The sequence below is a fragment of the Vitis vinifera genome, chromosome 12 (assembly GCF_030704535.1).
Source record: "Vitis vinifera cultivar Pinot Noir 40024 chromosome 12, ASM3070453v1".
Lineage (NCBI taxonomy): Eukaryota > Viridiplantae > Streptophyta > Magnoliopsida > Vitales > Vitaceae > Vitis > Vitis vinifera.
Genome location: NC_081816.1, coordinates 21500538 through 21512827, shown reverse-complemented (window position 1 = coordinate 21512827; position 12290 = coordinate 21500538). Strand labels below are relative to the sequence as shown.

The 12290-nt window shown below is 36.2% G+C and overlaps 1 protein-coding gene across 1 annotated transcript; it reads right to left on the bottom strand.

Moving 5' to 3' along the window:
* Positions 1-217: 217 nt before the first annotated feature.
* Positions 218-11107, bottom strand: LOC100233067 (MLO-like protein 4). The gene is made up of 15 exons (XM_010659762.3): positions 10887-11107; positions 10541-10598; positions 10202-10428; positions 9995-10111; positions 9572-9632; positions 7565-7656; positions 3736-3810; positions 2716-2801; positions 2332-2381; positions 2200-2240; positions 1939-2109; positions 1806-1841; positions 1328-1395; positions 1056-1116; positions 218-778 (listed from the first exon to the last, which is right to left on the bottom strand). Exons 1-15 carry the CDS (start codon positions 10998-11000, stop codon positions 362-364), a joined length of 1674 nt encoding a protein of 557 aa, XP_010658064.1. The 5' UTR covers positions 11001-11107; the 3' UTR covers positions 218-361.
* Between the last annotated feature and the right edge of the window lie 1183 nt (positions 11108-12290).

Here is a 12290-nt window from a genome sequence, read left to right as displayed (position 1 = left end):
ATGAATGTGACTAAACAGGACGATAAGGTCCTAATTGAAAGTTCTGTTTTCCACCCCAAAGTCTTAACCAGGAATCACAAATATGCACTTCTTTCATGTTCCCTGAATTGGGGAAGCTGTTCTCATCGGTTGGGGCTCACAATCGCCAAATTTGCAATTCAGAAACTGCAGAATACAAATGGATCATTGGGCTGAAAACGAATTGGAGCATTTAGCCTTGCAAAACATAACAGATTCCCACTGCCAACACCAGATGAAAAAGAACTTTCATTCTTTTGCATTATAGATATAGTTTGAGCTCATACTGAATCCTCAAGGCTGACAACAATTGAATATAAACTTTGGACAAGACAAAAACACTTCATGTCTTTTGTAACAAATCCAAAAGAGTCTGCACTTTTTCTTCCTCCTCATCTGCAACATCATCGGTTGCAACATTGATGGTTGATTGTGATGAGCTATGCCTGAATGAATTGTCATACTGGGGTGCGGCCGAGCTCTCAAAATCACCCTCTAGCTGTTGGGTTGGTACTATGATTTCCTCATTCAGTGAGCCTAAGGATGAACAGCGAGACAGGGTACCAGATCCTAGAGTGCCTGATCCAACTGTGATGATCTCATCCCTCTCATCAATGGTTGATTCAAGTGAGCAGACTGACCGTGTAGCTCTGGAGTTCATAGAGTCGCGCCTAGACTTCTCTTTGACTCTCTTACACCAGCTGTGTAGTGATTCTCTTACACTTTCAGCAACTAAGGCTTTCTTGCATCGAGATCCCATCTAAAACCATTGAAGGAAAAGGGATTGTTAGCAAACCATACCTGATTTTCCAAATTCTATTAGCACACCATCACATGTTCTTAGGTTCACAAACTCGGTTGACAGTTCCTTTCCAACTCTAGAGTCTTACAAGTCTGATATCATGACACATACCAACTGCTGATATCGCTTTCTTTATAGACAGGAAACAAACATTTTGCCTTCATTCTAATGTCCGAGAAACAAAGTTTTTCCCTTCATTTGTCTCAACTGAAATATTATCTTATTCTCAACATACCTGTGTGATAATTACGTTCAGAGGCACAGTGCAATAGCTACACCAGAACTGAACAAGAACCCTGCATGTACCCATGAGAAGTCAAGATGCTTGTTTTCATTAGTGGAGTCATGAATTTACAGCATTCACATGTTATGTTTCAATGAATTCATCTAGCATAGATATTGAAAACTAGCAAATAGACACCTTTTCATAGGCATTTGGAGGGGTGGGGGCATGGTTAGACATGATCATAGTTGCAATGGGAATAGGCGTCGAAGAAAGAAACATACCCAGAAGACAATCGGATGATTATCGTTACATGGTTCTTCATGAAGCACGATTGCTGCTTAAATCCCCACTAAACATGCAGAAACAAAAAATTCGTTTACATCGTATTTCCAATGATCAAAGAGAAAATAACACAAGTTCTGAACTAACCATAAACTTATACATGGATAAATCATTATTTGATCATCAAGAAAAACACAGTTCCTTTAAGTTTTCTAAAGCTTTGGCATGTAAGGAAGCTGCACCCTGGAGTTGTTGCCTTGAAGAATATGAAAAACAATTTTACTATATTTCTTTCATTCCAGGGATCAGCAAAAACCATTGGCCCATTCCCTACAAGTTAAGGGCTGCATGAGGGAGAATGAAGAAGGAAGTACACCCAATATGCTGAAAGTCAAGCCGATTAGCCTCTTTCTTCTATGTTATTATCAAAATGGCACAGCAAGATACAGGAGGATTGGGGTAGGTTTATCATCTTACCCAAGACCAGATGAATGTTGCCATCTCAAAGGCATTCTGCATACACAAGAAACACAATGAGGGTTATAATCCAAGATAGAGAAATAACCAAGGTCATATATAAAACACAAGTTGTGAATATCATCATCATCACCTGAAATATGATAAATTGTATCAACCGTAACAATATTTCTGGTTTTCCAAACCAAAACAGCTCATCCCGTGGCTTTACTTGAGTTCCAACCTGTGGGCCTTGTTGTTCTCCAATTTCAAGAGCTAGCAAGGAGACAACATGCTGGAGCTTTGTTCCAACCAGCACCATCAGCTTTGATGTGTCGAACAATTAAACATTATCAATTATTAGTCAAGAAAATTTCATTTTTAATATGATGAGAACCAGACTGCACATACTTACAATGGCAGGAATGAAAGAAAGCCAGAAGTAAATATTCAGTCCTGCAACATTTAGACAACTTGAACACTCCAGAAGTAACTTCAAAAATGTTTTCAGAAATGTATGCTTTTGCATTCTAAACAAGCAAGTTACCATGAATATTTATGAAAATGCAGATTATGGCATACCCCCAAAGTGGCCAGCTGCAAAATCAAAAGCAAACTCAGTCCTAACTCATTTTCGTTTTTCTCTACTCTTGAGATACATGTATATTTAGAAAACATTAAAAGAAAAACATCAAGAAGAAAAAAGAAAGTTTTTTCAGGCAATGATATCAGTAGTATCGGAAACTGGGAATACATTTGCTCTGCTGGGGCAGAGTTAGGTAGGATCCAGAGTTTCATGAGAGTGTGTAATTTCCATAGAATCCATCCATGAGTGATATAAAGGTTATATAAAGTTATCAATATAGTGGAAGTCACATAAGAACATATTGCCTGTTCAGATTGATAAGTCCCAAGTCAGATGAGTGCATACCTAATCCCCACAATTCCATGAAATTCATCTTCCATGCTCCGAACCATATACTTATGGAAATTATAAGAAAGCGGGAGTTTGTGATTCTGGAAACAATATAAAAAAACAAGACATAAATTCAGCATTAAAATTAGCATAGCACCAAACCAACTGGATACGAGAATTCAATGAACAAGAGAGGACATGGTAATGAAAGAATGTTACAGTACCCAAAATGATGTCAACTACTAATATCACATGTAAGTTGTCCAACATGAAATCCCAGATGGTCTGTGAATGTCAAATGTGACAAAAAGCAAGAAATAAACATGAAGAATTGAAGTATACTATGCTAAGAACACTAGAAAAATAGTTCTAGTCACCATGTTGGATTATTTCTTATCCTTCCATTCTTCCATCTCTTTTCTTCTGGTACATCAGAATCCACTTAAGTAAATTAGAGCACTATATAACTCATCTATCCATCTCCTATCAAAATGTTCCGTAGCCCATTAAATTCCCACCTCCTAGGATGATTATATCCCTTCTAGGCTTACTTCTCAGCTATCCCACAGAATCTCCTTGTATGCAATAGTTTCTCTCCTTTCAGACAATATCATATCATCAATACCCTGCAGCCCCAATTGCCCACAATTTTAATTTTCCATATGTTTTTTCTTTGGAGGTTGCTATCAGACACTAGATATTCATTCTGTACACCCAAGGCACCTGCCTGAACTTGTTATGTAGGATGCCTTTAGAATGGTCTCAACTTCTTATTCTCTTATTTGAGTATGTTATTGTTTGCCAATGTAAGATCAATTCCTATCCAAGTTCTTAAGCACCAGGTTGCACTATATCAGTCCTAGCTGTAGCACAAATAAGTGGAACATTCCTACCATAGATTATCAAGGAGAGGTCAGAGGAAGTACACACTGAAATCCATGAATATGAGAGCCATAAATATGGCCACATTGGCCAAAAAATGGATAAGAAAAAACTGCATTTCAAAGAACAAATCAAGAGGAATCAGATACCTACAGTGATGAAACCCAAACGCAGTGCTAAGTAATCAGATTTCTGTATAGACCTCTTGAATTGTCTTAGAAAACAAAGCTGCAACAGTAGACCATATAATCAGCTTTATCTCATTGACATTTAAACCCAGAATCCATCTATGGCACCTTAAAAGCAAGAACGGACAAGATAAAGAATACCAAAGAGGACATGAATAGAGAAGTCACATTCAGTTCACCATTATAATGTAGAAAAAATTACCTTCAATCCGGTGCCTCATACAATGCTTGATTCAAAACGATGAGAAACAAAACAAGGCCAAGAAAAACATAAGGCCAGTATGGGAAATTACTTTTTTTGGACTGTAGCAACTATCAGACACCAGAGATAATCTATCATCACAAATGAATCCACCAACAGTACAGTTTTGAAGAAAGAAACCATATTAATTTAGTCCCACTCAAGATGGCCTGTGTTGGTATATGATTAAATACTTATACAAAAAATATATTTTTGGGCTGCTGGAGCTATCATTTTATTGATGAAGAATGCTGAATTTATACATGAACTTGTAACTTAAATGACATTAGAATAGCAGAAAATCAAGCTACTAGATGATGAACAACTACTTCCTATAAAATAGAAACCAAATCTTGACCAAATAAAAATAAGAAAATATCTAGATGTTGCAGATTTTGTGCAAGACTCCAGCTGCAATATTCAAAATTCAAATTCCAGCAAATACTAAGTCAAAATTCAACACTCCTCCTTGACTTCGTAGATGCAAACTCCAAGTCTTGCACGTAGACACTCAAACCAAACTTCGAAAGGGGTCTACTTCTTTAACACTTTTGTTGGCAAAATGTTCAGAAAATATACTGCTCTACTTGCAGTTTTAGCCCAAAATTGTTTGCATTCCATTTCAAGGATGGCATTTTTTGAGATCCACCAAACATTGTTTGCATTCCATTTCAAGGATGGCATTTTTTTAGATCCACCAACATCAGTATGCACCAGTTGCAGTTTTTGGGTTGCTCTCCAGGATATTTTCTTTGGAAAGGGAAGTTTAGTTTGCTTCCCATATTGACAAGTAGCACATATAGGAAGATCTTTTTCTAAGTCAGGAAGTCCTTCAGCTATTTGATTTTTCTTCATGTAGAGCACATCATCATGATGAAAGTGCTCGACCCTTCTGTCCCAAAACATTGTTGTGCTATCCTGTTGTAAAATAGCAGTATGCTCATCTTCCAGTAAATTCAAGGCAAAACTCTTGCCCTTCATTTTTATGTTGAACACCTCTTTGCCTTCAGCATCCTTGATAATGCAATTCCTATCTTCAAAATAAACTTTAAATTCTTTCTCAACGAGCTGTCCAACACTGAGTAAGTTTTGGTCAATGTCAGGCACAAACAAAACATCATAAATGAGTTTCAAACCTGTTTGGCTTTCAATAGCAACCGTTCCTTTGCCCTTCACTGGAATATACTCACCATTTCCAATTCTGACTTTGGAAATAGTTGTTCTATCAAGTTCTCTAAAGAGATCTTGATTATTTGTCATGTGGTTTGTACAACCACTATCCACAAGCCAGCTTTTAGAAGTGCTTTTATTAGCAAAACACGTTGCTGCAAACAATTGCTCCTCCTGGCAATAGTCAACTGCTGCACTAGTTTCTTCCTGCTGTTGATTTTTGCAAATCCTCTCCACATGTCCTTGTTTACCACACTTGTTGCATTTCACATCTGGTCTCCACCAACATTTTTGTGGAGAATGATTTGTCTTCTTGCAATGAGGACAAGGTGGAAAAATTCCATTTTTCTGGTTGTTGCCACACGACTTGTTGTTGTTCACCTTTCCATTTTTATGGCCTGCATTTTTCTGCATTCTTGCTTGAAATGCTCCTTCTGCAGTATCTCCTTGTCTCATGAGTCTTCTTTGTTCCACAGCCTCCAAGGAATGTAATAATTCTGTCAAGCTAATAGTTGACAGATCTTTTGAATTCTCCAAAGAGGAAATTGTAGCTTCATATTTCTCAGGAAGTGTAACCAATATCTTTTGAACAATCTTCTCATTGGAAAATTCTTTTCCAAGCAGCCTAACTTTGTCTGCTATTGAAAGAAGTTGTGCAGCATAGTCTTTAACAGCATCAGACTCCCTCATTTTCTTCATTTCAAATTCTCGAATCAAGTTCATCACCTGCATGTTTTTTATTCTTTCATCTCCCTTGTATTCCTCCTTGAGATACTCCCAAATTTCTGCAGCTGAATCAATTTTCATGATTTTGATGAAAATTGATGGTGAAACTGCAGCAAACAAGCAAGCTTTCGCTTTAGCCTTTCTTGTCCTTCTTTCTTTATGCAACTTCATTTGAGCCACAGTTGGATTGGCTCCCAGGGGAGGAACTTCATAATTTTCTTCCACTGCTTCCCAAACATCAAGTGCTTGTAGATGAACTGTCATTCTAACAGCCCAAGTTTCATAATTGTCTCCATCAAGAATTGATGGTGCAACTGTGAGACTTGACTCTTCCATTGCTAAATGATTTTAGAAGGTGTTTGGGTTCACTCACCTCACTGGCCCCTCAAGATAACTATGGCTCTGATACCACTTTGTTGGTATATGATTAAATACTTATACAAAAAATATATTTTTGGGCTGCTGGAGCTATCATTTTATTGATGAAGAATGCTGAATTTATACATGAACTTGTAACTTAAATGACATTAGAATAGCAGAAAATCAAGCTACTAGATGATGAACAACTACTTCCTATAAAATAGAAACCAAATATTGACCAAATAAAAATAAAAAAATATCTAGATGTTGCAGATTTTGTGCAAGACTCCAGCTGCAATATTCAAAATTCAAATTCCAGCAAATACTAAGTCAAAATTCAACAGCCTGGATCAACTTTGTGCTGCTGTGATGATCTTTGAGGCAATGATCATCACAGAGATCTGTGACACTAGTTTAACTGGGTTACTCTTATTGGAAAAACAAATGACATGGTAAGAAGATAAATGATTTTTTTTTTTAAACAGTGAAAGAAGGGCTTTCCTTCACGGGAAAATGGCAGCTCCCCAATGCAAAAATTCAGTGCAAATGAGTTCTAAAGCATTTGGTGATTGGCCAGGCCTTTAATGACCAATGAAATTCCTTTTGCTAGAAACTCCCTTGAGAACCTCCTAAGAATGTTAAAAAAAAATGACAATGAAAACAATACATTGCAAGATCTGCTGTTGACAGAAGGACCAGTCAAAGTTGTACTAAATTTTCCAAATTCTTATTTATCAGTCTCCTGCAATCTGGTTTCTGCAAGATGGCCACATTAACCTTCCAATTCTTGGCCACAAGATTTCTTGGATTTTGCAGAGTTTCAGTTTTGTAAATGATAAATTGTGCTTCTAGGACTTCTCTTGCAGATTCAAGTGATTCATTTCATGAAAGGTAGATCTCCTTGGCTGTAATAAGACACACAGAATATTTCAAAGGAGTTGAGAAGAACTCTTCTCCTACATTTCCTAAGGTGAACCTCGGAAACCTGATATGATTTATTATTAGATTCATGATCCACAAGGACATCTACTCCCCATCATTAAGGGCCAGTGCTTTTGTTAACTCCCCCAACAGGTGCAGAAACTGCCATTTAGTGATTGCCTTAGCCTCTTTCAATTTTGAGAGTATACCAATGTACTTATTGTAAGATTTTAGGAGATAAAATCAAATGGAATTTTTTATCACAGCCTCACTCCTTCACAACGCTTTAGAATGAAATTTCGATACTGAAGTAACTAAGAAATAGTTGTGAAATCTGGTAAGAAGAAAAAAAATGCACTGAGGCATGAAAAATCACCATCCAAATGAGAATGCGGCTCCTGCTCCATGGGTGTGATGTGTGATGGAAAACAAAGGTGGATTGTCTCCTCATCTCTTTGTTTACCTTTGCTACAAAATAAAACCGGTATTGGAGAAGCTAATATCATGAACAAATTAGAGAGAAGTAGAGAAAGTTATTGAAAACCAATTATGCTACAAACATAAATCCTAAACCAATATCTATGATAATATGTCCATAAAAAGAAAGGCATTATAAATGATTGACAATTTAAAGAAACAAAGGGTAGCATAAAAGAGGGCCGGCTGCTCAAACCTGATGACCTTTATTAGCTAACCTCTCTGCTTCAAGAGGCAGGAAATGCCTCTAAAGGGTTATTCATCTCATATTCATACATATGCTATATGGCTTGTCTTTTTTCACCTGTTATCAGAGTTTTTCAAAAGCTTGATCATGGATTGAGAGCAACTGGTGGTTGTGCAGCTTTACTGTAGTTTGATTAACTACAATTTGGTCTGTTGTTTCAAGGGAATCATATGGATTGAAATTTTATTATTCAATGAGGTTTTTAGTATATTTTTCCTCTTCTTTTTTCAGGAATCTTAAAAGTTTAGATTACTTGAAAATGCTCTCAGGCTCAGATATCATGTAATCATATCCCAGGATGTATTGTTATCTCTTAAGCCTTGTTTGACATAGTCCTAATTCTGATCATAATTGATTGGTTATAAGCTATATTACAAGGAAAATCCTATTTTCTCCTCTTTCCCCTATATAGACACCTCATATCCTTCCCGGACACCAGAGCTTAAGTGGCCAAGTCGCATAGCAATACAACTCTTCAAAGGATAGTACACACAAGTCATGGGGAGCCAGGGTTTAGAAAAGCTGAATGGGGGTATAACTTGGGTCAAATCAAGCCGAAGTGCATAAGCATAAGAAATGTTTGGAACAACACTGCAAATTATGGATAGGATTCATATAACTGGTTGGATGATTCTATTTATAGGTCAGGTAAGCAAATCCAACCTGAAAACAACCCTGGATGATATAACAAAAAGATTGCTTGTGCTCGATGCTCAGGCAAGTTTATACATTTTTGCCAGAGAGAGCTGCACAGTATTTGTAGATGATCCTTTTTTTGGCAGAATTTATCATTCCCCATACCAAAAATCACCTTAGTTGAAGCATTTTGGCACTTGATCAGGTTCTTTAAGTAACCAAAAGTTTAGATGTATTTCCAAATATTTACCCTTTTCCCCTAAAGGTCATATAAGGAATTGTTTAAATTTGTGCGGTTTGGATGTTTATCTTCTTTCGTCACAAGGATCTTATAGCATTCTTCATTTAGATGCCAATATAATCAATCAGTTTTCTCTTTGACAGATGTCCATGGCAAGGGTTTCAAGTGTAGTGTGGCAAACCACCCTATCCCATTACTTCTTGGCAAGCTCTTATTTGGTACAGATATGTATTTTGCCATTTCATTCTTATAGAATGACCAGTAGAGTTTTTCTTTTAGGAATTTTTTTTTTTAGTTGATAAACTTTCAGCTAGGTGTGCTTTCAGACTGCGTAATGCTGAGCTCTGCCAATCCCAACAAATGCCAAATTCCAGCACTTCCAGTAGCCCAACCTTTTTTTCTTTGCCAAATAGTGAAAAACAGCCAAATTATCCTACAATGACCACTGATAAGGTCGATTCCATGTGGGTGTCCCACATGGATGACAAAATGGATGAGCACATGCTGCTGCATGGCACATCAGGTCAATAAGCTATTGCATCAAAATGATGCAATTTAAGGGAAAATTTGATTGGTTAAACTATTGTTCATCCCTTGATATAATACCAACTCAATAGAGCCTTAAACCCGACTACTTTGGTTTGATGATGCGAATCCATCTTTCACAATTCAACTCTATCTGGAACATGACTCCCTTTTAAGTTCTTAGCAATATAAAGCGAGACCACCACAATCATCAAACAGTCAAAGAGTATATTAATCACTGTATTTTCACTATGTACCTTGCAAGCTCCCATCAGCAACTAGGGTTGCCTGATTTTCCCACTTTCTCCAACTGTAAATCTGCAAAGACATGCAATGAGAAACAAACAAACCTTCAGACCAATCTAGGACTATTACTCTTAATGGAAGATAAAAATTGTACAATTTTGTTCTAAATTGAATTGAAATTAGTTCAAAAGAAGTTAAGGGCTTGGACAGAACGACACAGAGACGGAAAGCATTCAAGTAGCCAGCCCCAGATAGTTAGATTAAGGATCCATTGTGTTGCTAGTTAGGTTATATCATTTGAATCAGTTTTTCCTTCTTTTTTCTTACTTCTAGTAATAGGTCCAACTTGAATTTTACAGAACTATGGAGTTTCAAGGGCTAGTAGAAGCTCCAAATGTAAACCTGAAGATGAGTCAAGGAAATGGAGACTACACCTTGCTCATGGACAGACCAACCGCCATACAACTATACACGACATGGGTAATGCCAAGAACAAACAGAAACCGGTGAAGCTGCTCTAGACCTTCTTGGGAAACAAACGGTACACGGCCCTGCAATCCATTATCGACGACTTTTAGTACTACTAGTTCCTTCACCAAATCAAAACCCCAACATAATGTAACAGGAATAGAAGGATTTACCTCACCACATTGATGAGATGGAACGGCATTGGCTCCATTTGGGGGAATGTTAGTGTCATTTGAAAATGAGAATGATTTCATAAACCATACATTCTCATTGATGTTAAAATCTTGCTCGGAACAAAGATAGAATTTGCTGTTGAAAAGAGATGAATCTACACAAATCTCGGAAATCCACCTTGCCCATTGTCCCAACATCAGAGATATGAGCCCAAGCAGCATCAGCTCTGCAATACATAAATGAAATAAGCACAAATCAAAGGGAAAAACCCATATCAATAGGGCTGTCAAAATGCTTCAACTCTCACTCTACAGTGTATTGCTGGCTTACACACTGACCTTCCTTAATCTTCTCCAGAGAAGAAAACAGAGCCTTCCTCCTAGTCTTCTTCAGCCACTGAACAACAAACCACATTGAAAAGATCAGACCCTATTCAAAGATTGAAAGGAAAGTGTGGGCTGTGCTTCATTATTTGCCAACAAAAAATGTGGGAAAGGAATAGAAAAGAAAAGAGAATTTTGGATCACAAAATTCCAATTTTTTGGAACTCAAGAAAACAACAAACTCATTGAACTGAACATCCGGAGTCCCACTATTTTCAACTTCTTTCATTTTTCCCACATTTTTTTCTCAGCAGCAAACAGAACACTTGACTAAACAACTGCTTCATCTTCTTCTTCTCACCTTCCCGAATCTGTAAATGGATCTTTCAACCAGAAAGCAAACAAAAACCATAACAGTGACAACTGATGCAACTGCCCAGGTTGGAGTCTCCGCCAGAGACCTTCCTACCTCCATCAACCCCTCGATTTCTCAGCAACAACCCACCAACTTTCCCACATAAACTCAACACACTCTTGGGAAAACTCAGAGAAGAGTGAATGAAAATGGAGGGAAGGGGAACATCCGAGAAATATGGAACTGGGACAGTATTAAAGTGAAACATTTTTCCAATTATTTTAATGCGCGCACATGTGTGTTGCATATGCATGGATCCATCATAGAAACTTCAACATCAACTCTTTATTGTATTGTTTAAGTTTTTTGTCTGCAATTGGAGAGCTGGAAGCCTACACATCACCTCAAATGCATTGATATTGCTGCAGATCTCACTGTCTACGATCCCACATGGGATGCATATCAGGAGTAGGTATCCCTATCCCACTAGATTTTCATCATTTTCTTCACTCATATTTTGAAATATCGATATTCAACGGCCATCTTTGTGAAAGCCCCAGCTGCCAACCACAACTTTCCCATCCCATAACAGTTGTTTTCAACGAGGAAAATGATTGGGAAAAGTGAGTTCCCATGTCCTTGCTGAAAATACATGCCAACCGAAACAGTCTTTTTCATCGTTCAAATCATGGTTATTATTTATTATTTATTATTTTATACATTTTTATGTCAAAGATGAAGATGATAGTATCAAAATGTATGAAATTTAAATCATCTTTAGAGTTTTTTTTTTTCTCTGTTTTTCCTAATACTTCTGCATCAAAATCCACATGTATGTTAGTTAATAAGAAAGTTTTCTGTTCTCCGAAACAAAGAAAAATAGTACGTTTTCGTTATTTTCACTTATTTTCTAAGACATATTTTAAAAAATAATTGTACGAATATATAAGAATATATAAAATTATTAAAAATAAAGTATCATAGAAAAATTAATTTTAAAACATATTTAAAAATATTAAAAATGGGTTAAAAACAGTGTTTTATTTTATAATGTATTAAACAACAATTTTCAAAAACTATTATAAAAACTGATGTTTGAAATTATTTTTTAAAACATTTATCAAATATGAGCCTCTTTTCTGTTTTCAATTCTTAAGAATAAAAAATAGTATTTTTAGAAAACATTTTTTTTAGTTATTTTCATTTTTTTTTAGGATTGTTTTAAAAAATAATTATACAAATATTTAGAATGATTAAAAATAAAACATTAAATATAAAAATTATTTTTAAAATATGTTTAAAAATATTAAAAATAATTAAAGTTTACAAATTCTCATAAATTTTTTTTTGGAATTATTTTTGAAAATAGTTACCAAATAAGGTGTTAATGTTACTAGAAGAATTGATTTT